The sequence below is a fragment of the Zalophus californianus genome, chromosome 13 (assembly GCF_009762305.2).
Source record: "Zalophus californianus isolate mZalCal1 chromosome 13, mZalCal1.pri.v2, whole genome shotgun sequence".
NCBI classification, from domain to species: domain Eukaryota; kingdom Metazoa; phylum Chordata; class Mammalia; order Carnivora; family Otariidae; genus Zalophus; species Zalophus californianus.
Window position 1 is genome coordinate 53246245 of NC_045607.1, and position 24266 is coordinate 53270510.

Sequence of the window (24266 nt, forward strand, 5' to 3'; positions counted from 1 at the left end):
TTGTTTTTAAAGATTTTATTTATTTATTTGACAGAGAGATAGCGAGAGCAGGGGGAGTGGGAGAGGGAGAAGCAGGCTTCCCACCGAGGAGAGAGCCCGATGTGGGGCTCAATCCTAGGATCCTGGGATCATGACCTGAGCAGAAGGCAAACGCTTAATGACTGAGCCACCCAGGCGCCCCTTTGTTTTTGTTTTTAAGAATTTTCACATTTTATTTTGTATTTCTATCCAACATCATAACACACTAAATATAAAAATATATGTATGTGTATCCATATCATAACCAGTGAATGTTTTATTATTTATAGTGATATTTTCTTCTGTATGTATCATGATTTTATTTTTCAGACAATTTAAGCATTATTATCTTTTGTGATTTGAAGAAAATTACCTGAATCTGATTCTGATTAACAATTCTACTCAGGTTGTGGTATAATTATTTGGCTAAAAAGGCCAACCTCAACTGGCAGTGCTTCTGACCAGAGAAAGTTTTTGGGGAAGAATGAATTTTCCATCCTGTTTGGGACTAATCAATCTCTTGTCAAGGGTATATCTTTCTTTCATGATCTCATGGTAGATTAGAAACTGCTATCCTAATATAGAGCACCCAATTTCTACATTTCTTAGGTATATACTTACCTAGAATGATTACATAAAAGCAAATCTTTTTTTGAATGAGTAGCCCACGGCAGAGAGAGAGGTAGGAGAAATGGTTCCAAGCCCTCGATTTAAATGTTTTCTTTTAAACAAGCTCAAAAACTAAATATTTTCACATGACCCAAATAAACCACTGTTTCTCAAGCTGGTTTTCATTAAACTATAGTTCCACAGTAGAAACAGTACGTTGTGATGAATAAGGTTGTCTATCTCTTCAACCTTTTCAAACATTCTCTTATCTACTTCAGTTTTCTGCAAGACCCCAAAAGGGGAGAATTATGAAGAAATAATGGAGAGGGCGTCTGGGTGGCTCAGTGGGTTAAGTGTCTGCCTTTGGTTCAGGTCATGATCCCGGGATCCTGGGATCAAGCCCCGCATCGGGCTCCCTGCAGGGAGTCTGCTTCTCCCTCTACCCCTCCCGCCTGCTAGTGATCTCTCTCTCTCTCTCTCTCTCAAATAAATAAATAAAATTAAAAAAAAAAAAAATGAGGGGCACCTGGGTGGCTCAGATGGTTAAGCTCAGGTCCTGATCCCAGGGGCCTGGGATCGAGCCCCACATCGGGCTCCTGGCTCAGAAGGGAGCCTGCTTCTCCCTCTCCCTCTGCCTCTCCCCCTGCTCATGCTCTCTCTCTCTCTCTGTATCTCTGTGTCTCAAATGAATAAACAAAATCTTAAAAAAGAAAGAAAGAAAGAAAGAAAGAAAGAAAGAAAGAAAGAAAGAAAGAAAGAAAGAAAGAAAGAAAGAAAGAGAGAGAAAGGAGAGACAACAGAAGACAAAAGACTGAGATTTTTTTAAGAATACATATGTGTATGTGTGTGTGTATATACGTATATATACATACATATAGACCATGAGTAGTCATGTTCAACCTCAGAATAGGAAAAAAAAAATGTTGTTTAATGTGGATTTTTCTTTAAATTTTTTTATTGTTTTGTTAATCACCATAGATTACATCATTAGTTTTTGATGTAGTGGTCCATGATTCATTGTTTGTGCATAACACCCAGTGCTCCATGCAGAACGTGCCCCCTTTAATACCCATCACCAGGCTAACCCATCCCCCCCACCGTCTTCCCCTCTAGAACCCTCAGTTTGTTTTTCAGAGTTCATCATCTCTCATGGTTCATCTCCCCCTCCAATTTCCCCCCCTTCATTTTTCCCTTCCTGCTATCTTCTTTTTTTTTTCTTAACATATATTGCATTATTTGTTTCAGAGGTACAGGTCTGTGATTCAACAGTCTTGCACAATTCACAGCACTCACCATAGCACATACCCTCCCCAATGTCTATCACCCAGCCACCCCATCCCTCCCACCCCACCCCCACTCCAGCAACCCTCCGTTTGTTTCCTGAGATTAAGAATTCCTCATATCAGTGAGGTCATATGATACATGTCTTTCTCTGATTGACTTATTTCACTCAGCGTAACACCCTCCAGTTCCATCCACGTCATTGCAAATGGCAAGATCTCGTTCCTTTTGATGGCTGTATAATATTCCATTGTATATATATACCACCTCTTCTTTATCCATTCATCTGTCGATGGACATCTTGGCTCTTTCCAGTTTGGCTATTGTGGACATTGCTGCTATAAACATGGGGTACACGTGCCCCTTCGGATCCCTACATTTGTATCTTTGGGGTAAATACCCAGTAGTGCAATTGCTGGGTCATATGGTACCTCTATTTTCAACTTTTTGAGGAACCTCCATACTGTTTTCCAGAGCAGTTGCACCAGCTTGCATTCCCACCAACAGTGTAGGAGGGTTCCCCTTTCTCCACATCCCCGCCAACATCTGTCGTTTCCTGACTTGTTAATTTTAGCCATTCTGACTGGTGTGAGGTGGTATCTCATTGAGGTTTTCATTTGGATTTCCCTGATGCCGAGCGATGTTGAGCATTTTTTCATGTGTCTGTTGGCCATTTGGATGTCTTCTTTGGAAAAATGTCTGTTCATGTCTTCTGCCCATTTCTTGATTGGATTATTTATTCTTTGGGTGCTGAGTTTGATAAGTTCTTTATAGATTTTGGATACTAGCCCTTTATCTGATATGTCATTTGCAAATATCTTCTCCCATTCTGTCGGTTGTCTTTTGGTTTTGTTGACTGTTTCTTTTGCTGTGCAAAAGCTTTTTATCTTGATGAAATCCCAATAGTTCATTTTTGCCCTTGCTTCCCTTGCCTTTGGCGATGTTTCTAGGAAGAAGTTGCTGCGGCTGAGGTCGAAGAGGTTGCTGCCTCTGTTCTCCTTTAGGATGTTGATGGACTCCTGTCTCACATTTAGGTCTTTCAACCATTTTGAGTATTTTTGTGTGTGGTGTAAGGAAATGATCCAGTTTCATTAATGTGGATTTTTAATCACATGGTAAGACACAGAAAATAACATTCAAATGGATTTTATCTTCACCTAAGAAAATCTAAACATTTAACACATTGATGACCAAGAAAATTCCCTTTTCACTCCAAAAGCATTAAATATAAACGTTTTGTTGGCAGTTATGCTTTTCAAACTGAGATTACATTCTGTATATTAATTTGTTTTACTCACTGAGATCATAAACAAACAATCTCCTTATCTTGTAAACACAGGTACCCATTCTAGAGTTTTTAAGGAAAATGACTTCTAACTTTTCTAACATATGGAGAGTATTTATTATGTAAGTCTTGCTCACCCACCCCCTATGTCTCCAGCGAAAGTTAAAAAAAAACAAAAAACAAAAAAACACTTTCTTTACCAATGCTTGAGAAATGTATTGGTGAGGGGAGCCCCAGCATCCTTGATGAGCTAGCCCTGTGTGGCTCAATAAGCTCTGTGTAGCAGAGATAACAGCCATCAAGCTGGGTTCCCTGAATTCAGTGAGGACGATGGGATCTGGGTGACAAAGGCCAAGTGGTAGTACTTAATTTCCAGAAACAAAATGGACATGGTCGTCATAATGAAATCAAAGCAGTAAACAAAATGGTTTTACCCACAGAGATCGCTGGTGTTGGCTAACTGATCACGGTGTTCATAGGACTAAAACAGACAGGCACTCTACTTAAATGTTATCTGATTTGTATAAGTAGAAAAGCTGTAGGTCTAATTACCAGAGGTAGAACTTAAATCAACACAGAAAAGACTCTTGGCTCTCAATCAATTATCAGACTTGAGCTAGTTCACAGACCCAGTATCTCTTGAATAAAGAGGAGGGGGGTTCCCTTTGGAAACCCTAACATACTGCCAGAAGATCATACTGTAAATCTTCCTCCTCACCTTCCTCAAAGAAACATGCAACCATTTAACAAGGTGACTATGCACTGGAGAAAGGGGGTTAATCACTGGGATAGCTGGGCACTGGATCTGAGCTGACACTAATTCCTACAGAACTAACATGCTATCGTGGTTCACTAGTTAAGGTGGGAGCTTATAGAAATCAGGAGATTGACTGAGTTTTGGCTAAGTTTCTATCATCAGTGGGCCCAGTAGGTACCTGAACCCACCTTATTTCCTTGGTTTGGAATGCAGAACTAAGAAAAGACAAATGCAGAAACTGGCACTCTATCCATACTGGTTACCTGACCCATGGAGTGGAGGATTTACAGAGGAAAACCAATAGAAAAAAAGCAAGTGGAAGTCACTAGAATTTTACCTACCAAAATAGTAAGTCAAAAGTAATGCCACCTTTCTGGAGAGATTGCAGAGATCAGTGCCATTAGGAAGGACTTAAAAGATACAGGGGTGGTGATTCCAACCACATCAGCATTCAACTCATCTACCTAGCTTGTGCAGAGTACAGATGAATCTTAGGGAATAACAGTGAATTACTGTAAGCATAATTACATGTGATTCCAATTGCAGCTGCAGTTGAAGATGTAGTTTCATTGTCAGAACAGGTCAATACATTTCCCAGCAACTGGAATGAAGCTATTTCTTCCATCTTTTTAGTAAAAACTAACAAAACAATTTCCTTCAACTGTCAGGGCTAGCAATATACCTTCATAGCTTTACCTCAGAGCTATATCAACTCCGGCAGAATCTAGTCTATAGAAATCTTGATCAATTTTCCATTCCAAAAGACCTCACAAGTTCTACTTAGCTCTCTACCAAGTTGATGATAGCATTCTGACCTCAAGCTCCCACAGGTCAAGTTTGGCAAGGTCCTCATAGAATCACAGTGTAAACTTTTAGGGTATCAGAACAAAGCAAGTCATCCTCTACAGATAACTCTTCTCCTCTTGAGAATCAAGCTTTACACTTGCTACTGGTCCTCAGGAGATAATACATTCATGGCCACCAATTTACCATGAGACCTGAATTGCCCGTCATAAAATCATTATTGTCTGATCCACCAATCCATAAATTTGGGCATGCACAACAGCACTCTATCATCAAGTGAAAGTGGTCTATACAAAACTGGATTCAAACAAATCCTGAAGGCATAATTAAGTTACATGAGCAAATAGTCCAGATTCGAATGGGCCCTATGCCTGTTATATTGCCTCCCCTCTTAATCCACAACCTGAATCCATGGAAGGTTTCCTATGACCTGTTGACTAATGGAAGAAATGGGTTTAGTATATAGATGGTTCTGTATATGCTGACTCTAATTAAAAGTAAACAGTTGCAGCACTATAACCCCACTCAAGGGTGGCCCTGAAGGACAGCGATGAAGTGAAATCCTGCCAGTAGTCAGACAAGTAACGGACCTGTCATTTCACCTGGAATGAGAAATGACCAAAAGTACAAATGTACACCAATGTGTGGGTAGTAGCTAACATTTAACAAAAATGGTCAGGGACTCGAAAAGAACACAACTAGAAAATCGGTAGCAAGGTGATATGGGCAACAGTATGTGGACAGACCTCTCCAAATGGGCACTGTGCCCAGAACAATCAGTAGAAGAGGATCTTAATAATCAGGAGGACAAGATGAGGCATTCTGTGGCTATTAGCTAGCATCTCTTCCCAGCCACCTTCGTCCTTACCACCTTTGTTTTCCTTACAACAAAAGGGTCATGGCAGCAAGGATGGAGGGAATACATGGGCTCAGCAACACAGACATCCATTCGCCACGACTGCTAGGATTACAACCCCTGTTGTATGCAAAATCTATCAATAGCAAAGACAGTGAACCCATGATATGACACCATCTCTAGGGCCTGGTGGCAAGTTGATTATACTAAGTCACTTCCATCATGGAAGGAGCAATGTTTCATTCTTACTACAGTAGACACTAACTCTGGGTATAGATTTTCCTTCCCTGACCATAGTATTTCTGCTGAAATCACCAATGTGAATTTACAAGACATCTTATTCATAATTACATAATCCACATAGCATTGCTTCTAACCAGGGAACTCAATTTATAGCGAATAAAATATGGAAATGGCCTCATTTCACTAATGTTCTGTGATAAAAGTTAATAGACCAGGGGCACCTCAGTCATAGAGCATGAGACTTTTGATCTTGGGGTTGTGAGTTCAAGACCCATGTTGGGTACAGAGATTACTTAAAAATAAAATCTTAAAAAAAAAGTTAACAGACCAGTAATTTCACTTCTGGGTGTATATTTAAAAGAACTGAAAGCAAGGTCTTGAAGAGATATTTCCATGTTTATAGGAGGACTATTCATAATAGCCAAAAGGTAGAAGTGATCCAAAGGTCCTCAACAGATAAACAAAATGTCAATATTATTCAGCCTCAAAAAGGAAGGATTCCTGTCACATGCTATCACATGAATGAAACTTGAGGTCCTTGTGCTGGGTGAGATAAGCCAATCACAAAAAGACCAATACTATATGATTCCACCATAAGAGGTATCTACAGTAGTCAAATTCATACAAACTGAAAGTAGAATGGTGGTTACCACAGGCTAACAGTAAGGGGAGGAAGGGATCCGATGGTTAGTTTTATGCATAAACTTGACTGGGACACAGATATTCAGTTACACATTTTGTCTAGATGGATCTATGAGGATGTTTCTGGATGAGACTGACACTTGGATCAGCACACTGAGAAAGAAGACTACCCTCCCCAGAGCAGATGGGCCTCATCCAACCCACTGGAGGTCTGAATAGAATAAAAGGCCAACTAAGAAGGAATTCTTTCTCTCTGCCTGATTGTCTTCAAGTTGAGACATTGGTCTTCTCCTGCCCTTTGACTCAGACTTCACCTGGAACTTAACACCAGCAGCTCTCCTGGTTCTCAGCACTTCAGAATCAAACTGGAACTATACCATCAGTCCTCCTGCGTCTCCAGCTTCCCAACTGCAGGTGTTGGATTCCTTAGCCTTCAAAATTGTGCGATTAACTAATGATCCCATGAGAGGATGTCGAGCACTCTTACTGAAGTCACTTCCTTGGATTTTGCAAACTGAAACAAGGAGCATGATGAAGTAGGCCAATTTTGGTTTGTAAGGGAGGTGAAAGAAGTAAGCGAGAAGTGGATTGGGAGGTGAGAGAAGTAAGCTAGAAGAATTTGGCAAATGACACCGAAGGAGGCCTGTGTGCCACTCTTATAAGCATCCTCAGCTTCTCAGTGACCCATAAATCTCCAGTTAAAAGGTACCAGCCACGAGGTTCACAAGAACAATTAAAATTCTCAGGAAGATATCAGATCTAGACCACAGTCCTTTATTAAAGAAGTAAAGAAGGAGAGAGGAGAGGAAAAGTCCAATTTATTGTCCTGATCATCCTAAGAGCCGTCCCTGAGACTGCCCAATTCCTGGGTGATATATATATATATATATATACACCTAAAGGCATCAAAGGCTGTTGCTATTATTTCCCAGGGTCCTCTCCAGTAGAAAGAAAAAGAATACCTCTAGAGTATTACAAATGATTTCCTCAAGGAGGGAAAGGTTGAAGAAGGTCAGAGGGCTCTCAGTCAAAACGAAAGTCAACCACCCTGAGGAGGATCCAAGACTGAGCCACAAGAAAAACTTTCTTTTGCAAACCTAAGGAAGGAAAAGTTACATTCTATGTGTTTGCTAACATCCTCAGGCAGAGGTGAAACTGTATTAGAAGAAACACTCTAGGCAGAAAGGGCTCAAAGTGGGAAAGGATTTCTCCCCATACACATCCTACTAGAAGAATTTTCACCAGAAAAGAAATGAGATATGAACAGCTGTAGTGCTTCAATTTCAGTAGGAAGCAGAACTAGGAAATAAATGTCCCTGTTCAAGCAAATTGAGACTATCTTGCCCAATGATAGTAGATAATCCAGGTGGCATTTCTATGGCCCATGTAAGATTGTACATCTTTTCCACTTAAGGTCAATCTTCCTGATGACTCCATATGGATTGCTACCCAAAAGGCTGCTAGGAGACTCCATGACTACCTTTATAACCTCAAAAATTAAAATGCAAAATAGACTTTTGACTTGATATTAATTCATTCACACTTTTATTCATTAATATTCAACAAATATTTGCCGAGTGACTGCTTTATGCAAGGAATGATCTAGCTGCTTAAAGAACATTAGTAAATAAAAGGGACAAAGATTCTTGCCCTCATGGAACTTAGATATTGTGGGGATTAATTTTATGTGTCAACTTGACTGGGCTAAGGGATGCCCAGATAGCTGGCAAACATTTCTGGGTGTGTCTGTGAAGGTGTTTCTGAAAGAAATTAGCATTTGAATCAGTGGGCTGAGTAAAGATCTGCCCTCACCAGAGTGGTGAGGCAACCTATTGCCTCCCTATACCCCCATCACAGACAAAATGGTGGAAGGAGGACAAATTCTCTCTTTCTACTTGAGCTGGGTCTTCCATCTCCTCCTTCGGACCCCGGGAGCCGCGAGGTTCTCAGGTCTTTGGATTCAGACTGGATTATATCACTGGCTTTCCCGGGTCTTCAGTCTGCAGACGACAAGTCATGGGATTGCCCAGACTCTATAACCACAGCAGCCATTCCTATATCTATCCTATTGGTTCTGTTTCTTCAGAGAATTTTGACTAACACAGATAAAATAAATGCACCATGTAGTGTGTTAGAAATGTTGGACAGCAGTAAGTGCTCGGGGAAGAAAAATAGTAGAGCAGAAAAGGGAAAGGGGTAGTGAGACAAGTGGCATGGGAATGAGTAGCAGATAAGCTTCATGGAGGTGAGATCTGAGCATAGATTTTCAAAGACAAGAGAGGGGTGCCTGGCTGGCTCAGTCAGTAGAGCATGTGACCCTTGATCTCAGGGTTGTGAGTTCAAGCCCCACACTGGGGGCAGAGATTACTTAAAAAAATAAAAAAACCTTTTAAAAAAATGTTTTAAATAAAAAGATGAGAGAGAGAGCCATGCAGACACATCTAAGTAAGGAACTTTCCAGGTAGAAAGAATGGCCAGCACAAAGGCCCCCCGAGGCAAGAGCATGCTCGGTGTGCTCAAGAAACAACAGGAGGCCAGAGGGGCCGAAACAGACAGAGGGACAAGGGGAAGTCGGAGGGGTGATAAAGGACAGGCGCAGACCACGTAGGGTCTTGCAAGCCATTGCTAGCACTTTGGCTTCTACTCTTAGTGAAATGCAGAGCCCAAGAAGATTTAAAGCAAAGGCATAACATGCTCTCACTTGGGTTTGCAAATGATCATTCTGGTGGCTACAGAGAAAACAGACTGCAGGGGGAGCAGGGTGGAAGGAGAGATCGGGAGTCGGAGGGAGCAGCGTTGGAAGCACTAGGAAACAAGGTGTGAACTCTCACACTGATCACCCTCGAGAAAATCCCGGTAAATCCTCTAAGTAAATAAATTCCTGAAGGTCTTACACTAACCGAAACTTTGCCTCATCTGTGACGCGAAGATAAGGGGGGGGGGGGCTACTGTTGCTTCACAAACATTTACCGTGGAGGACCACCAAGGCTGAAGAAGATGGGGAAGAGAATAGCTGGCAGCTATGATCAGCTCGGGACTAAAATTCATCCAAGAAAACAATTTTCATTCATCCCATTTTAAAAAGCAAGTAAAAACAAAAACAAAAAATTGTAACCATCCACCATGGATTGCTTTTCCTGAATTGAGGAGTAGATACAGAGCATATCTTGAACTGAAAGGGAGGAAGAGGTAATAAAAGGAAGTAAAGCATTGTTGCATACTGGCCATTCTGCAGAGCCGAGGATCCCTCTGGAAAACCTTTCTGGAGGTAACTGAATTAATTCTGTAACAAATTCTAAGGCTGCCCTATCATCACATGGTAACACCCCGTTCCTATTTGAAATAGACTTTTTCTCAAAAACATATATACTGTGAGATGTATACATGTTTCTTTTTTTTTTAAGATATTATTTATTTGACAGAGAGAGACACAGCGAGAGAGGGAACAGAAGCAGAGGGAGTGGGAGAGGGAGAAGTAGGCTTCCCGCTGAGCAGGGAGCCCGATGCAGGGCTCGATCCCAGGACCCCGGGATCATGACCTGAGCCGAAGGCAGACGCTTAATGACTGAGCCACCCAGGCGCCCCGTATACATGTTTCTATCACACAGGCCCACAAGGTAAGTTAGCTTAGGGTAAGTTTTTACATGACTTTATTTGTGAGGAACAAAATATTTGTTCATCTTCGTGGAGTGAAGCCAGGCCTTGTCAGCCATGGCAGACAATCTTAACTGTGCAGGTTCTTCCATAAAACATTAAGCAATGAAGCATATTATTTATAGCCCTCCACGAAGTAATAAAACCCCACCCTGACTGTAAGCAGAAAGGGAGTCCATTAGGGTTTTACACGGCTGTCTCATGGAAGCCCAGGGCCAGAGGGAAATCAGGTCCTAAGCAGCCCGGGTGCAGGAAGAGAGACAGCACACTCTGAAGAGTTCATCAGAAAAGAATGTCATCAAGGTATTTCCAGAAGTGACAGGTTTTGTTAAATTATTTGAACAAACAATGTTTCGCTTGTAAAGGCTGACCTCTACAGACTGCATGATCTGGGCTCCTCTGCCCTCTGCCTTCCGGTTGGATTTGGACAGTGAGTGCACCTGCAGGAGATTAAGAGGGTGGAGGAAGAAAGAAGAAAAAGGGAAGAAAAGAATGTCAGGGTATTTATTTCGTCTGTTCCCCCTGCTCCAGTGCATTCCCCATTTTTTAGCAGCCATAGCTCTCGTCAGGCAGGTCCTCTTCCACAACTGTGGCTCGTATTGGACTATGGTGACAACGTGCCCTCCACTGCACGCTGTAGGCTCAGGCGTGGTATTGATTTTCCACTCGGGCTTGTTCTTGCTGTCTTATCCTACTTTTTTTTTTTTTAAGATTTATTTATTTGAGAGAGCACGCGCACACGAGTGGGGGGAGGGGCAGAGGGTGAGCATCTCAAGCAGACTCCCCACTGAGCGCAGAGTCTGATGGGGGGCTTGATCCCATGACCCATGAGATCACGACCTGAGCCGAAACCAAGAGCCTGATGCTTAGCCAACTGAATGCCCCTGTCTTATCCTATCTTATTGGTTCTCTTATCCTGTCCACATTTCCATAAATATCTTGATTAAACTCTCTTCAGAGAGTGCCATCTCTTCCTGCTGGCACGCTGGCTGACACACTTACCTGCTTGGGACGCGATTTCACTCTGGCCCTGGGCTTCCATTAAACAGATCAGAGAAGAATGTTTCTTGGTGGGTGAAAGAGTGAATAACCAGTACCATATGGAAACAAAAACCACTCCACAGCAATACAAAAATCACTAATTCACCATAACAGTCCCTTTTCCAGAAACACTTTCTCTATAATATATAGGCTGTGCCTATATATGGGAAGCTAGGAGTTTAAAAAGGATGGTTACTAAAAGATGAAAAGAAAAAGAAAAACTTTAAGAGTCTTTTATAGGCTTAGCAATAGCCTGTGAGTTGCTTTATCAACTATTTCATTTTAAAATTCAAAAGAGATGTGGCATTATTTTTATTTTTTTGAATTCAGCTCTGAAGAAGTATTTAAAATAACACTGAAGTATAAGATATACTATGATAATAATTTAACAATTTTTAAAGTTCCTAACACCGTTAAGCAATGACACATCTCAGTAATAAAACAGTAACGTTGCAAAAGAAAATTTTATCCTCCAAAGCTTTAGCAAATATCATTGAACACTGGATTCTATATTTTTTATGTCACACCCTTGGTCTTTCCACAGTAACAAACCACAAAACAAAACACTAATGCTTTGGGTAAAAGTTTAAATTTTAAGAAAAGTTACAAGTTCATTTCATGAAATGACTGCTAAACTAGCATGAAGGATAAAAATAGACCCAAAAAAACAGATAATAGCAAAAAATTAAGGAAGTAGCAATCATGGACAGTATTTGTTAACCAGCTAGTGCTTCTGCTAGTTCCCCAAATATGCCTACCTAATATACAATTTTTGTAGTTCTTTATCTTATTAACCGTGCTAATACTGAAACCAAAACGTTTTACCTAAGCACTCTTCTCTCGAGAGTCTATGTGTGGTACTAGGAAGTGAAGGAGAAAACCAGCTTAGCATACTCACTGTGTTACAGGCTGTGTCCTACATAACCTTTTGAATGCATGACCTTTAAGTTGTTGAAGGTTGCCTCAGAATTTGGCTCAGTTTGATGGAAACATCTGTTCCCCTTGCAGGTATACTGTAAGGACTTTTTTCTCAGTTGGATTCAGAACACAGCAAGTGAGCCCTTGTCTGTCCAATCATGCAGACCCCAACACTTGTAAATCAAGTTCTGGGAGGACAACAGCAGGTCCACGTTCCGTCACCCTTTCTCAGCCAGCTAGGCCAACTGACTGCTGTGAGAACTGCTCTTAACATGTCATCAAATCGAAACATGTTGAGATGAGGGACTGTAAGAGGCATCTGCAGAATTCCCAAAATGTAGTGACTTTGGAACGTTGACAGATGCATCTGTCATTTTATACCTTCAACTAACCTGATGTCCACTGGCCCGACACAGTAAAGCTGTCCAAGATCGATTCCAATTCTTTCACGTTATTTTCACATGTCTCTACTAGAAAGGCCTGGTGCTTCTTAGCCTTTTAATTAAGAAAACAATTACACATAATAAGGTCACGTATTATAGGAGCTGCAGATTTGTGTGAGCATATACAGCACAGTTAACAAGCTAAAAATTACTCCATTCAAATCCATTATTAATAAACCTCCTTCTATCTTAATCAGACCTTTTACTTGGTTTACTGTAACTCTGTATAAGGTCTCGGTAACAATATACTGAGGCCTTAGTGCCCGGCACTATTTTATACATAATAATCCTTTTCATCCTCACAGCAATCCAAGAGGGAAGGGCTATTATTATCCCAACTTTATAGGTAAGAAAACTGAGACAAAGAGGAATTAGGAAATACTTTAAAAGATCAAGGTTGCAGTATGTGGCAAATTGCCAGATGGTGGTCAAAAGTGAATACAGTATGACCACACAGAAGGAACCGCAGAGGTCTACTCAGGAGGTAACAGGAGTGTGGGCTAGGGGCTAGGGTCTGGGCTGTGCAAAGGAAATGGGAGCGGGGTGGGGGGCAAAATACTTAGAAGATGGAACAGCCAGGCCCTTGGTGACACTGCATTGGGTTAGACTACACTGATCGGATTAAATTGGATTAGATTTAATTGGATCAGACGGGATAGAATTGATGAGGTTGGGTAGATGCTCAGGTAAAAGAAGAGTCAAGAGTGATCCCAAGCTCCAGGCTAGAAGAACTGGCAGATTTCAGTAGTACAGTGAGAACAATGGTGGTAGAGAAGGTCTTATTTTGGGTGTTTTTGTTTATTTACTTGTTTGCTTGTTTTTGGCAGAGAGTACAAAATCATGAATTCTGTTTCAATCACATTCCACTGGAAATACCTTTAAGACACTCCCAGTACCAGCACAATGCAAGGCAAATAAGACGTCCTAAATAAATATATTCGAATTAACAAAGAACAAATAAAATAGAAAAATATGGGACGCAGCTGGACATAATGGTACAAAGCTCAGAAGAGAAGTCAGGAATGTGTTTGGGCATCACCTACAGGTACTACCTGAGGCTTGCCTGGAGAGCGTTTGGCAGGAAGAGAAAAGAGCCTAAGACAAGGCCTTAAGGAACTCCAGAGCGCAACTAATGAATCATTGAACACTGCATCAAAAACTAATAATGTACTATATGGTGGCTAACTGAATATAATTTTTAAAAAGTTAGAAAAGAAAAAACCAGCAAAGCAGATTGAAAAAAGAGGAAGAAAAACAGAAAAGTATAGTGTCATGGAAACCGAGAACATTTGAAGGACAGAATTGTCAATTATGTCCAATGTCACAGAATATTCAAGCAAAATGGAGACTAAGAAGTGTTCAATGGACTTAGAGGTCTTTGGTGACCTTGATGAAATCTGTTATAACTCAGACAGGAATAGGTTGAAGAAGCAGTAAGCCTGAATTTTTTTTTGTCCTAACTGAGTGAGAGAGAAGTCAGTGGAAATAAGAAGTTCAGACAACCCCTTCCTGGTAAGAAGGGAAGGAGAAATAAAGGGAAGTAACCGGAAAGAAGAATGAGGTTGAAGAAGAGTTTTGTTTTGTTTTGTTTTTTTCAGTACATGAGAAACTCAAGCGTATTTTAAAGTTGATGAGGTGGAGGCGCCTGGGTGGCTCAGTCAGTCAAGCATCTATCTGCCTTTGCCTCAGGTCATGATCCTGGGGTCCTGGGATCAAGTCCTGCATCAGGCTCCCTGCTTGGCAAGGAGCCTGCTTCTCCCTCTCCCTCTGCTTGCCGCTCCCTCTGCTTCTGCGCACTCGCTCTCTCTCTCTCTCTCTGTCAAATTAATTAATTAATACCTCTAAAAGCCGATGAGGTGAAAGCACTAGTGAAAGAGTACTTATAGATCCAGAAGAAATGGGAGAAGAGATAATACAGGACAAAATTATATCCTTAAAACATATAAAACGAATAATGCTTTCTTAGATGTCTGTTCTACGATCACATTTTTCAGAAAAGCTATCCACTTCACCTCCCTGACGATATCAATTCTATTAGATTCTTCGCAGCAATTATCACAGTCATGGTTCTACATGTATTTGAATCGTCTTTTACTAGTGTCCATCTCATATAATTTAAACTCCATGAGGGGAGATATGGTGAGGTTTTTGTCCTCCTCAGTGTATCCTCAGAACCTAGCCAAATACCGAGTATCAAAAGCAATAGTTAAACCACAGCTTTTATATAAAACGAGTATCAAAAGCAATAGTTAAATCACAGTTTTTATATAAAATATATAGTACATATGTATAATTTTGAATTCAAATAGGATCATAATATACATGCTGCTAGATAATTTACTTTTCTATTCTTATTCTGCCTTTGACATCATTCCACATCACATTTTTTAGTTTCAGAGTACTCCATTGTTTAGACGTCCCATTAATTAATTTAACCAGTCCACTACTGTTAAAATTTACAGTATTTTTTGCTATTAGTGATAATAGTACAATAAACATCCTTGTATGTGTGCTCATATATCTTTGCATAAACATGCAAGTATACCTACTCAATAAAATGTCAGAAATAGATTTGATGGGTAAAAGGGTATGTACACCTATTTTCAGACAATTATTACCAAATTGCTCTCCAAAGAGTCCTACCAATGTACACTACCACATACAGTATAAGTACTTATTTCTCAATATCTCCCCAATGGTAAGCATTATCAACTTATTTTAATGTGCACTTTTTAATTTTAACTAAGATTAAGGATCTTTTCATATGTTGACTAGCCACCTGTACCTTTTCTCCTGTAGTATTTTTATACTACATTGTCTGTATTAACCTTAGTGATTTACAATAGTCCTTTCTAAATTATGGAAAAAATCCCTTTGTCATACATGTGGCAAATCATTATTGCCAATTTGTCACTCGCCTTCCAGCTATATTCATAAAAACAAAATTGAATTTTTTTAAGTGATCAAATTTATCAATAATTTGTTTTGGAACTTCTAGATTTTGTGTCAGACTTTCTTTACTCCAAGATTATAAAATACTTAATTCTCTTTTTCTTCCAGTGCTTTTTCACTTTTTTATGGTTCTTTGATCAATCTAGAATTTGTTTAATATAAGCAATATGGCAGGGTCTTAGTTATATTATTTCCTTTTATGTATATCCAGTTATGTGAAAACTCTGGGATAATTTATATCTCTAAAACACTGATTTGGGGGCGCCTGGGTGGCTCAGGTGGTTAAGCGTCTGCCTTCAGCTCAGGTCATGATTCCAGGGTCCTGGGATCAAGCCCCGCATCGACTCTCTGCTTGGGCGGGGCGGGTAGCTTGCTTCTCCCTCTGCGGCTCCCCATGCTTGTGCTCTCTTGCTCTCTCTCTCTCTCTCTCAAATAAATAAAATCTTTAAAAAAAATAAAACGCTGATTTGGCATACTGTGATATTTTGATTTATAGTAAGAAATATAGATCTGGTCTTCATCCATGGTTCCTGGCACACAGCTCCTAAAACCCTTGTAATTTCCTTTCTAAGAGCCACAAGTTCATCTTTTATTATAATATTTAGTTTTGTTCCCAGTTCCTGAAATAACTTTAGAGTCATAAAGGTGAAAGGGATGTCTTTTGTTATTCACAGCAATCTCCTTTAACCACACCTCACTTTATGTTAACACCCAAGAGGGCGGTGGGTCCGTGGGCATGCACACAGCCTGACAGACTGTTAGGGATGACTGTGGTATGTTATTTAAGGTTCAGTCAGTCTTTGGTTGTGTGTAAGGCCCTTGTGCCAGTGAGGCTTCCACTCTGTTGATGCATCTGCATGTAGCTTGGGGCATGCTTTCAGGTCTGCCCCACATCCTGCTTTGACTGCTCCTGAATGGGTGTAGCCTACCACATGCACACAGCCTTCCCAACCTCCCCACTCAACTGTGACCCCGTGAGGGCTCCTCTTGGCTGTCTTTTTCTCTAGTTCTCTCTTCTAAACTTCTGGCTTCCGCGTTATTTTATTCTATCATAGAGGTACCAGGTTGCTCTTAATTGCTCTTCACCAAGATTTGTCTTGTTTTCCACAATGACCTTCAATGTGTTCTCCACTCTCTAGTCCAAGTAAGCTCTTTCCCCTTAAAACCAGCCTGCCTTTCCTCCTGGGCAGAACACTTATGCCACTGCATTGGACTTGGGGGTGGAGACCGACTTTTTCCACAGCAACAATTCTGCTCTCTAAGTAGCCACTGGGGGGTTGCAATCCCTGGTCTTCTGGGACAGGAGCAGTTGGACCCAATTTTCTTGGCCTGCCAAGACTGGGTTAGAGCTTCTACATCACAAGTGAGGTCTGGGTGGAGGAAGAGCAATCTGGTTCTCTCACCCAGGCCTGCCTGGAATAGAATTGCCACAACACAGGGCTCTGAGGGATGAGATATTCCAGCAGTTTGCCTCTCCCAGGAAGAAAACATAGCCCCAGCCTGAAAGCCAAGGAGAGAGGAAGCGCCCATCTTCCTGGCTACAGCCGCCCAGGGTACAGCTTCTGTAACAGGGAGCAGGGTGCAAAGGGGATTATGGAACAGAACATCACTCAAATGCCACAGATTCTCATGGCTCTTACTGAAAATTAGAGAAGTCTCTGCTCAGATCTTCTGTCCACTTTTCAAGTGGATTTTATTATTAAATTATAAGAGGTCTTCATATATCTTGAATAAAATTCCTTTATCAGATACATGATCTGCAAATATTTTCTCTCATTCTGTGAGCTTTTTATTTTTCTGATGCTGTCCTTTAAAGTCTTTTAATTTTGATGATTAGTAGATTTACTTAAATGATAGTTTCTCCTTTGCCCTTGGGACAATTCCCAGAGCTTTATATGATTGTTGTTGTTTTTTTTAATTTTTCATCAGTGAAATTATTGTTTTGCTAGGTAGAGAGTTCACCAAGCTCCTTATACCATCATTCCAGAGGTTCTTCCTTATAATATGTTTTAATATCCTAAAGGTTTAGTGTCCTAGGTCTTCTTATTCAGTATTTTCCTAGTATTATCACATAATTATATCTCCAAAAGAACGCCAGCATCATATTCACAAGTTACATGCAAACTCACACACACAAAATTCCCCTCTGTTACTTCAATATATATATATATATATATATATATATACATACTATCTTTAATTCTCCTCAAAAACCCTGCCCAGTCAAGATTATTAGCACAAATGAGCAAACAGATTCAGAAGGATAATATCATTAAAGGTCACACAACTCTTATAAGATAGGGCTGGGAATGAAACCCAGATCAATCTGTCTCCAAAATATATGTCGAATGAGGCTAAGTCTTCATTAATATCAAGGGATTAAAAATTTACAGAAATATAAATGTAAAAAGCCAGACAAATTACGTACTTGGAGTGAGCTTAATAAAAGGGTTCAGTTAAATTCCTAGTCAACAATAATTCTTCTCAAGTATAGGGCTCAATCCTGACTAAAAGATGAGTTATAATTTCAACACCATTACAGTTTAAAACAAATTTCAGTGCGCCTGGGTGGCTCAGTCATTAAGCGTCTGCCTCTGGCTCAGGTCATGATCCCAGAGTCCTGGGATCAAGCCCTGCATCCGGCTCCCTGCTCAGCAGGAAGCCTGCTTCTCCCTCCCCTACTCTCCCTGCTTGTGTTCCCTCTCTCGCTGTGTCTCTCTCTGTCAAATAAGTAAATAAAATCTTAAAAAAATAAATAAATTTTTTAAAAAATAAAACCAAATTTCATGTCAAATTAGCCAGGAAACACTAACTAGTGTAAAATTTTTCAAAAAAATAAAGAAGAGGTTTGAATGACAAGGCTTAAAAAGAATTAACTACACCTAAAAGTTGTTATTATATTCATAATTAGCAGTATTATAATTTTCTACAAAGATATCTGGCTAATAGTCTTTTAATACAGATTCAACTTAGATTTAATAACTAGGTTTATTAACCAACTACTGACAAGAAAAACTGTCATTGTTTTACAGTTGACAATTTTTCTTCCCAATAAATCGTTTTGGCTTTATAAATGAAGCTTTCACTCTTCATTCACATAGCAAAAGTGATTGGACTTTTCTGAAATGTGGATTGCACTCATATTTCAATTTTATTCCCAAAGCTGTTGGTTCTCTTAATAGTTCTTTGATGTGCAAAAAAATTCTAGAATGAAAACAGAATTTATCTGCTAAGTAAACAAACTGTTGGGTTGAAAAGAAAATGCCAAGCAAGAATAAAATATTAAATTTCTAATTTTTGATTAACAAGTTTTATCATGTGACATAAAGAGTAGGCTTAAGTTAAATGTTACATTGTTGATTTAAGAAATTCTATAATTCTAAACATCCACAGAAGTTTAAAAGGCAAAACTATAGGATAAGGGGCGCCTGGCTGGCTCAATTGGTTAAGCAACCAACTTTTGATTTTGGCTCAGGTCATGATCTCAGGGTCTTGGAGTTGAAGCCCCGGAGCCCCAAGTTGGGCTCTGCGTTCAGCAGGGAGTCTGCTAGAGATTCTCTCTCTCTCTCTCCCTCTGCCCCTCCCCCACTCAATCCTCTCTCTCTCTCTCCCCCCACCAAATAAAAATAAATAAATAAATCTTTCAAAAAAACCTGTAGGATAAAAGGACCCACTTCTTTTTGCCTTGGACATAATCCACATGGAGAGTTTGTTACCCTAGCAATAAAAGCCTCTTTATGCTCTGTTGGGTAACCAGATGATGTTTAGATTAACATTTATTGATTACTCGCCATGAACCAAGGACTACTTTAGATGTCATAATGAATCTACAACCAGTGTAGACAGGAGACTAAAAATATAAAAATATTCAAAGAAAGTACAGAAAAATGTGTGACTGACAGACCTTAATGTATTTTAAGAGGAGTCAAGCTTGTTTATAAAATACCTTCAACCAGAAAGCACAATGAGATGACAAAGCCCTACATTATATTTCCACCCTGGTGTACCATATCTCACACACTGCTACAGTGAATGAGTTTCTGGCTTAATCTAATGTGTCCTTCTCTTTGTTTCTTCCATATCCTTCTTTGACCCTACAAAGATACATCCCTCACTTTTTTACTCATGGTTTATTCATGGTTACACATGAATATCACAAATGGGTATGCATGTAAATAAAAATTTCTAAAGCCAGCTCTTGAAGAAATATATAAAAAGATTATGTAAATATTTCTATCTAGAAATTGGCAAATGGGCGCTGCTCATCTGCAGTGGAAAAAGTTGACTCAAGCCCTAAATAACAGTTAAATTAGTTAAGGGACACTGTTAATAAGGTTAAAAAGAGTAGAAAAAAACAAATAAGTAAAAAAATAAATACTTTCATTTAATCAGTAAGTTTTTTAAATGAAATTTGCACTTTAAACATAGGTTGAACTTTTGTAGCAGCGATACATAATCCTTATAATTTCTGAACATTTTTTAACTCAAGTAAGCTTTAAAATCTTTGATTCAAATATATTTTAAGCCATGATGAAGGAATTCTGAGTAAAAATGGGGGAGCATCCGAACCTATAATCAGCATCACATACTTGGTCTCACCTTTTCATCATATCTTGCACTTGCACCTAAAAGCCATTACATACTCAGTGCATTTGTAGGACACAAGGAGTCTGCTCAGCTGAACTGCATTTGATCTGGTCAGCTTTCATGGTCATCCCTAACTGCAGCTTTCCCTCAATCCTATTAACGATAACTAATATCTCTTACTTCTTCATAAAAGTTTACTATTTCTTTCCCTCCTTGTTTTGCTTGCCTATGCTCCTTCCATGGATGTCAGTATTCTGCAGTCCCAACTGCTTATATCATAAGATGAAATGCCATCCTCCCTTATGTGGCTTTACAATGAGTTTATTTTTCTATAGATGCTACTCTCCAGTCTGAATATGGACGTTGACAGATAAACATCTCTTTCTCTATTTCTCTCTCTGTCTCTGTCTCTCTCTCTCTCACACACACACACACATTTTATTTTTTTCCAGGTCAAAGATGAGATCGAATATTCAAAACTTAATAATTTATATAAGAATAAATTTCAAAAAAAAGAGGAAAACATAAATCTCAAAAAGCTTACTAAAAAAGCTTTATGCCCACATTATAAATTTAGAAAGCCAGCCATATAATGAACGTTTAAACACACAGATACACATATACACACTTGGTGAGTACTATTTAATAGTTATAAATTTTTAAGGGCCACTAAGAAAGACAGAAAGTGATTTTTATATTAGCAAAAATAATGTTCAGATACAAATACTACTCCTATTCTGGAGGAATCAACTATTTTTTAGTAAAAAATCAGAATAGAATATTTATTAGCCTCTAAGTTTTGAATACCTCCCGCAAAATCAGAGACATGTCATTCTAAAGCACATCTAAATCATTTGAAGCAAAAATATTATCAAGAAACATTAACTTTACCACAAAGTATAGCAATCAAAGTGCTTTCCAAAATCTTATCTAATGCTAGCAATCATTGTATTATATAATCAGTTAAATCCCCAAAGTATAGGGAAAAAACATACACTTGACCATTTTCAATCACAAGTTCTTTAGAGAATAAAATATTCTTTGAACAAAACCTCATGAGAACTAGAATTCCCTTTTCAATATATGGTCTCTCCTAGAGCTGTAACTAAATATTACTGAGTGGCAGAAAAACAAATCTCAAGAAATGATGGACTTAAAAAAATTTCATTGTAGAAAGCACAAAGCAAATCCTAATAATACCAATTTTAAAATGATAGCTCCCCTGCTTCGAGAGAAGCAAATATAAATACTCACAGTAATGACTAAAAGACCCAACTGGATATGTTGAGCCTCTGATGGACTTTAATAAGCATAATCACTAAGCAACTTAAATTAGAAAGTCAGTTTTATTTAGTAGTTGATTAAATCATTATTAAATTCATAGATTATGAAATTAATAGTTCAATTTTAATCAAAACTTTTTAAAGTCAAATTCGATAGTGTATAACAGAACACAAAACTAATTTTGTTAAATCTTTAGATGTCCTCTATTTAAATTCTATTAATTCTATGGCATTAAATATAATAACAACATGCCATTCATTTACCAATCATATCTTTCAAACCCATATATTGAATAGGAGATTTTTCATTAATATAATAGTAAAATTAAAGTCATCTGGGGGCATCTGGGTGGTTCAGTTGGCTGTGTCTGCCTTCGGCTCAGGTCATGAACTTGGGGTCCTGGGATCGAGCCCCCGCTTCTCCCTCTCCCTCTGCTCCACCCCAATGCTTGTGCTCTCTCCCTCCCTCCCTCTCTCTCTCTCAAATAAAATCTTTAAAATATAATAAAATGAAGGGGGGGAAAACGGAGGGGAAGATGAACCATGAGAGACTATGGACTCTGAGAAACAAACTGAGGGTTCTAGAGGGGAGGAGGGTGGGGGGATGGGTTAGCCTGGTGATGGGTATTAAAGAGGGCACGTTCTGCATGGAGCACTGGGTGTTATACGCAAACAATGAATCATGGAATACTACATCAAAAACTAATGATGTAATGTATGGTGATTAACATAACATAATAAAATTAAATTAAAAAAATTTTACAGGTTGTAAGATCAGACACACACACAAAAAAATATATAATAAAATTTTAAAAAGCAGTCTGGGTTTGTATTTTTTAAATACAAACAAGGGACTCAACATACTCAGTTTGGACCTTTCCAAAATTATGTTCTATATTTGTATTATATCTCCCAAAACAGGGGAGGTATCACTTTCCAACTGGTTTATTAACACCTCATGTATCCTGACCCCCTCCCAGCTCTAAAAAGCTTAGTCACACACTTAGTTATACTAAGTTATACAACTATTATTTTTAAGTCTCAAAACTTCCTGAAGTCTTTGCATATTATTAATAACCCCTTGATCTCACTAGTAAACCTAGAGAGGAAAGTGGCTTTAATTTTCTCTTGCAATGCAACAGAGAAAATAAAGACTAAAACTTGAATAATGACCATGAACATGACCTAGACTGGAAAACAAGCTGTTACCTCAAAGGGAGAGAAAAATTATCCATAGGTAATTTATGCTTCCCATCTATATTCTATAAAATGCTTAAACTATTATGTTCAAAAGAAATATAAGTGTGGGAAAGACACACTGAAGTACATGGGATCGTGAGATGTCATTAAAACAGTTTCATTTCCAAAAGCAAAAGGTAAAAGCTTCCTATTAAGTCATTTTCTCTTCAGTCAAAACCAATTATGAATTCAAAGCAAATATAATAATAGCCAGCTTTAAGGATACAAAATTAGAAAAACTCGATTTTTTTATGGTTCCAAATTTTTAATTTGACAGATTTCTCTTTTGAGAAAAATTTTCGAAAACCTTTCCCCCCACCCCAAAGCCACTAATCTATTGGAAAAAAAAATAAAATAAAGGATATGTACAAAAAAAAATATTTAGGAAAAGTGCTAGATGAATTTTTTATAAAAAAGAAAAACACTGTACTTACTATGTAAAGTAACAGGATTTTCATTAAATAAAATTTCATTAAATAATTCTTAGATTTCATATTATGGCCAGGTAAAGTGATAGAGAACAACAGTTCTAATCAGAAAACAGAACAAGTTAGAAAGCTCATTATAAGGAATGGGGGGAAAAAAGAGGAGCAAAGAAACAAAGATGGAGGAAAATATGACATAAAGCTATGAATTTAAGAGACATGAAAAATAGGAAAGTATAGTTAGGTTAAAGCATATAAAACTGTAGAACAACTTAGGTGCAACCTGAATCATCAGCTCTTCAGCAAGGAACTATTATTCACGGATCTGCAACATCCATCAAGCTTTGCAGAAACAATTAGTCTTCAATCTTTCACACTATGATCAGAACAATAGTGCTTCATAGGATGAGGCTCAAACAAGCCAACAGAGGTTGCCCATGAGCTGCAACTTGCCTTATTTCAGACCAAGGTGCCAAATCGTAAAAGTTGAAAAAGAAAAACCTATTAGCACCAAGTGAAATTTTTTCATCACCAAGCACAGTACCCTCCATGGTGAATTAAGCCAATCTTCTTTTATTTGTATCTAGTCACTGGAATGCTAGAAGGCCAAATTAGGATGAATTCATGCAACCTATATTGGTGACTGTCTCCCCTGTGGCATTCTTAGTTATAACTCTGGCTAACTTTCCAAACACAGGTCTATAAGCAAGAAGACCAGCTCAACGGCTCTGACATGTTTTTCTCCACCACTGATTCACCTCCTGAGCCAGGAGTCAAGAGGTAGGATAGCCCGTGAAATTTAGGTAGCACCTAAGAGTGGACAGGCAATGAACAGAGACCCCAAACCTCCTAAAACTCCACATCCAAAGTACTCAAACTACAAATGGAACCAACAGTGAACAATATCAGTCCCTGAATCAGAACACATTGAGTATCTTGGATTGGATGAAGACCACATATAACATTAGATCATTTGAAAGGGATAGAGTTTAATTTGTAACCCATCACAACCTTTCCATCTGGGCAGCAGTGATTTGGCCACCACTTCCTAATATAACCTGGAGTGTCCATCTTTTTTTGACAGGAGAAAAAATATTCGTTTTCTTCAATAACTGATATCACTAAGAGTTGAAAGTGAAGTAGCCAAGTCTCTGCAGAAGGGATTCATGTGGGGATAAGACAAAGAAGACACGGGGTGTTACTCTAGATGCCATGCCCTCCCTCTTGGG

At 38.9% G+C, this 24266-nt stretch overlaps 1 protein-coding gene across 11 annotated transcripts in view; it reads right to left on the reverse strand.

The window, feature by feature from the left end:
- The window catches only part of CCDC171 (coiled-coil domain containing 171), a 316174-nt gene that overhangs the window by 197527 nt on the left and 94381 nt on the right, over positions 1–24266 (reverse strand). For 9 of the 11 annotated variants that reach the window (XR_003523902.1, XM_027616885.1, XM_027616882.1 and 6 more), the window contains 2 exons: positions 12501–12603; positions 10521–10589 (listed from right to left, as the gene is read on the reverse strand). Coding sequence is in view for 10 of the 11 variants with exons in the window: in XM_027616885.1 (XP_027472686.1) it covers positions 10521–10589; positions 12501–12603 (172 nt within the window). In the remaining variant the exon portion in view is untranslated. The remainder of the gene's footprint in view (positions 1–10520; positions 10590–12500; positions 12604–24266) is intronic. The other 2 variants (XM_027616889.2, XM_027616883.2) reach the window with 1 other exon arrangement.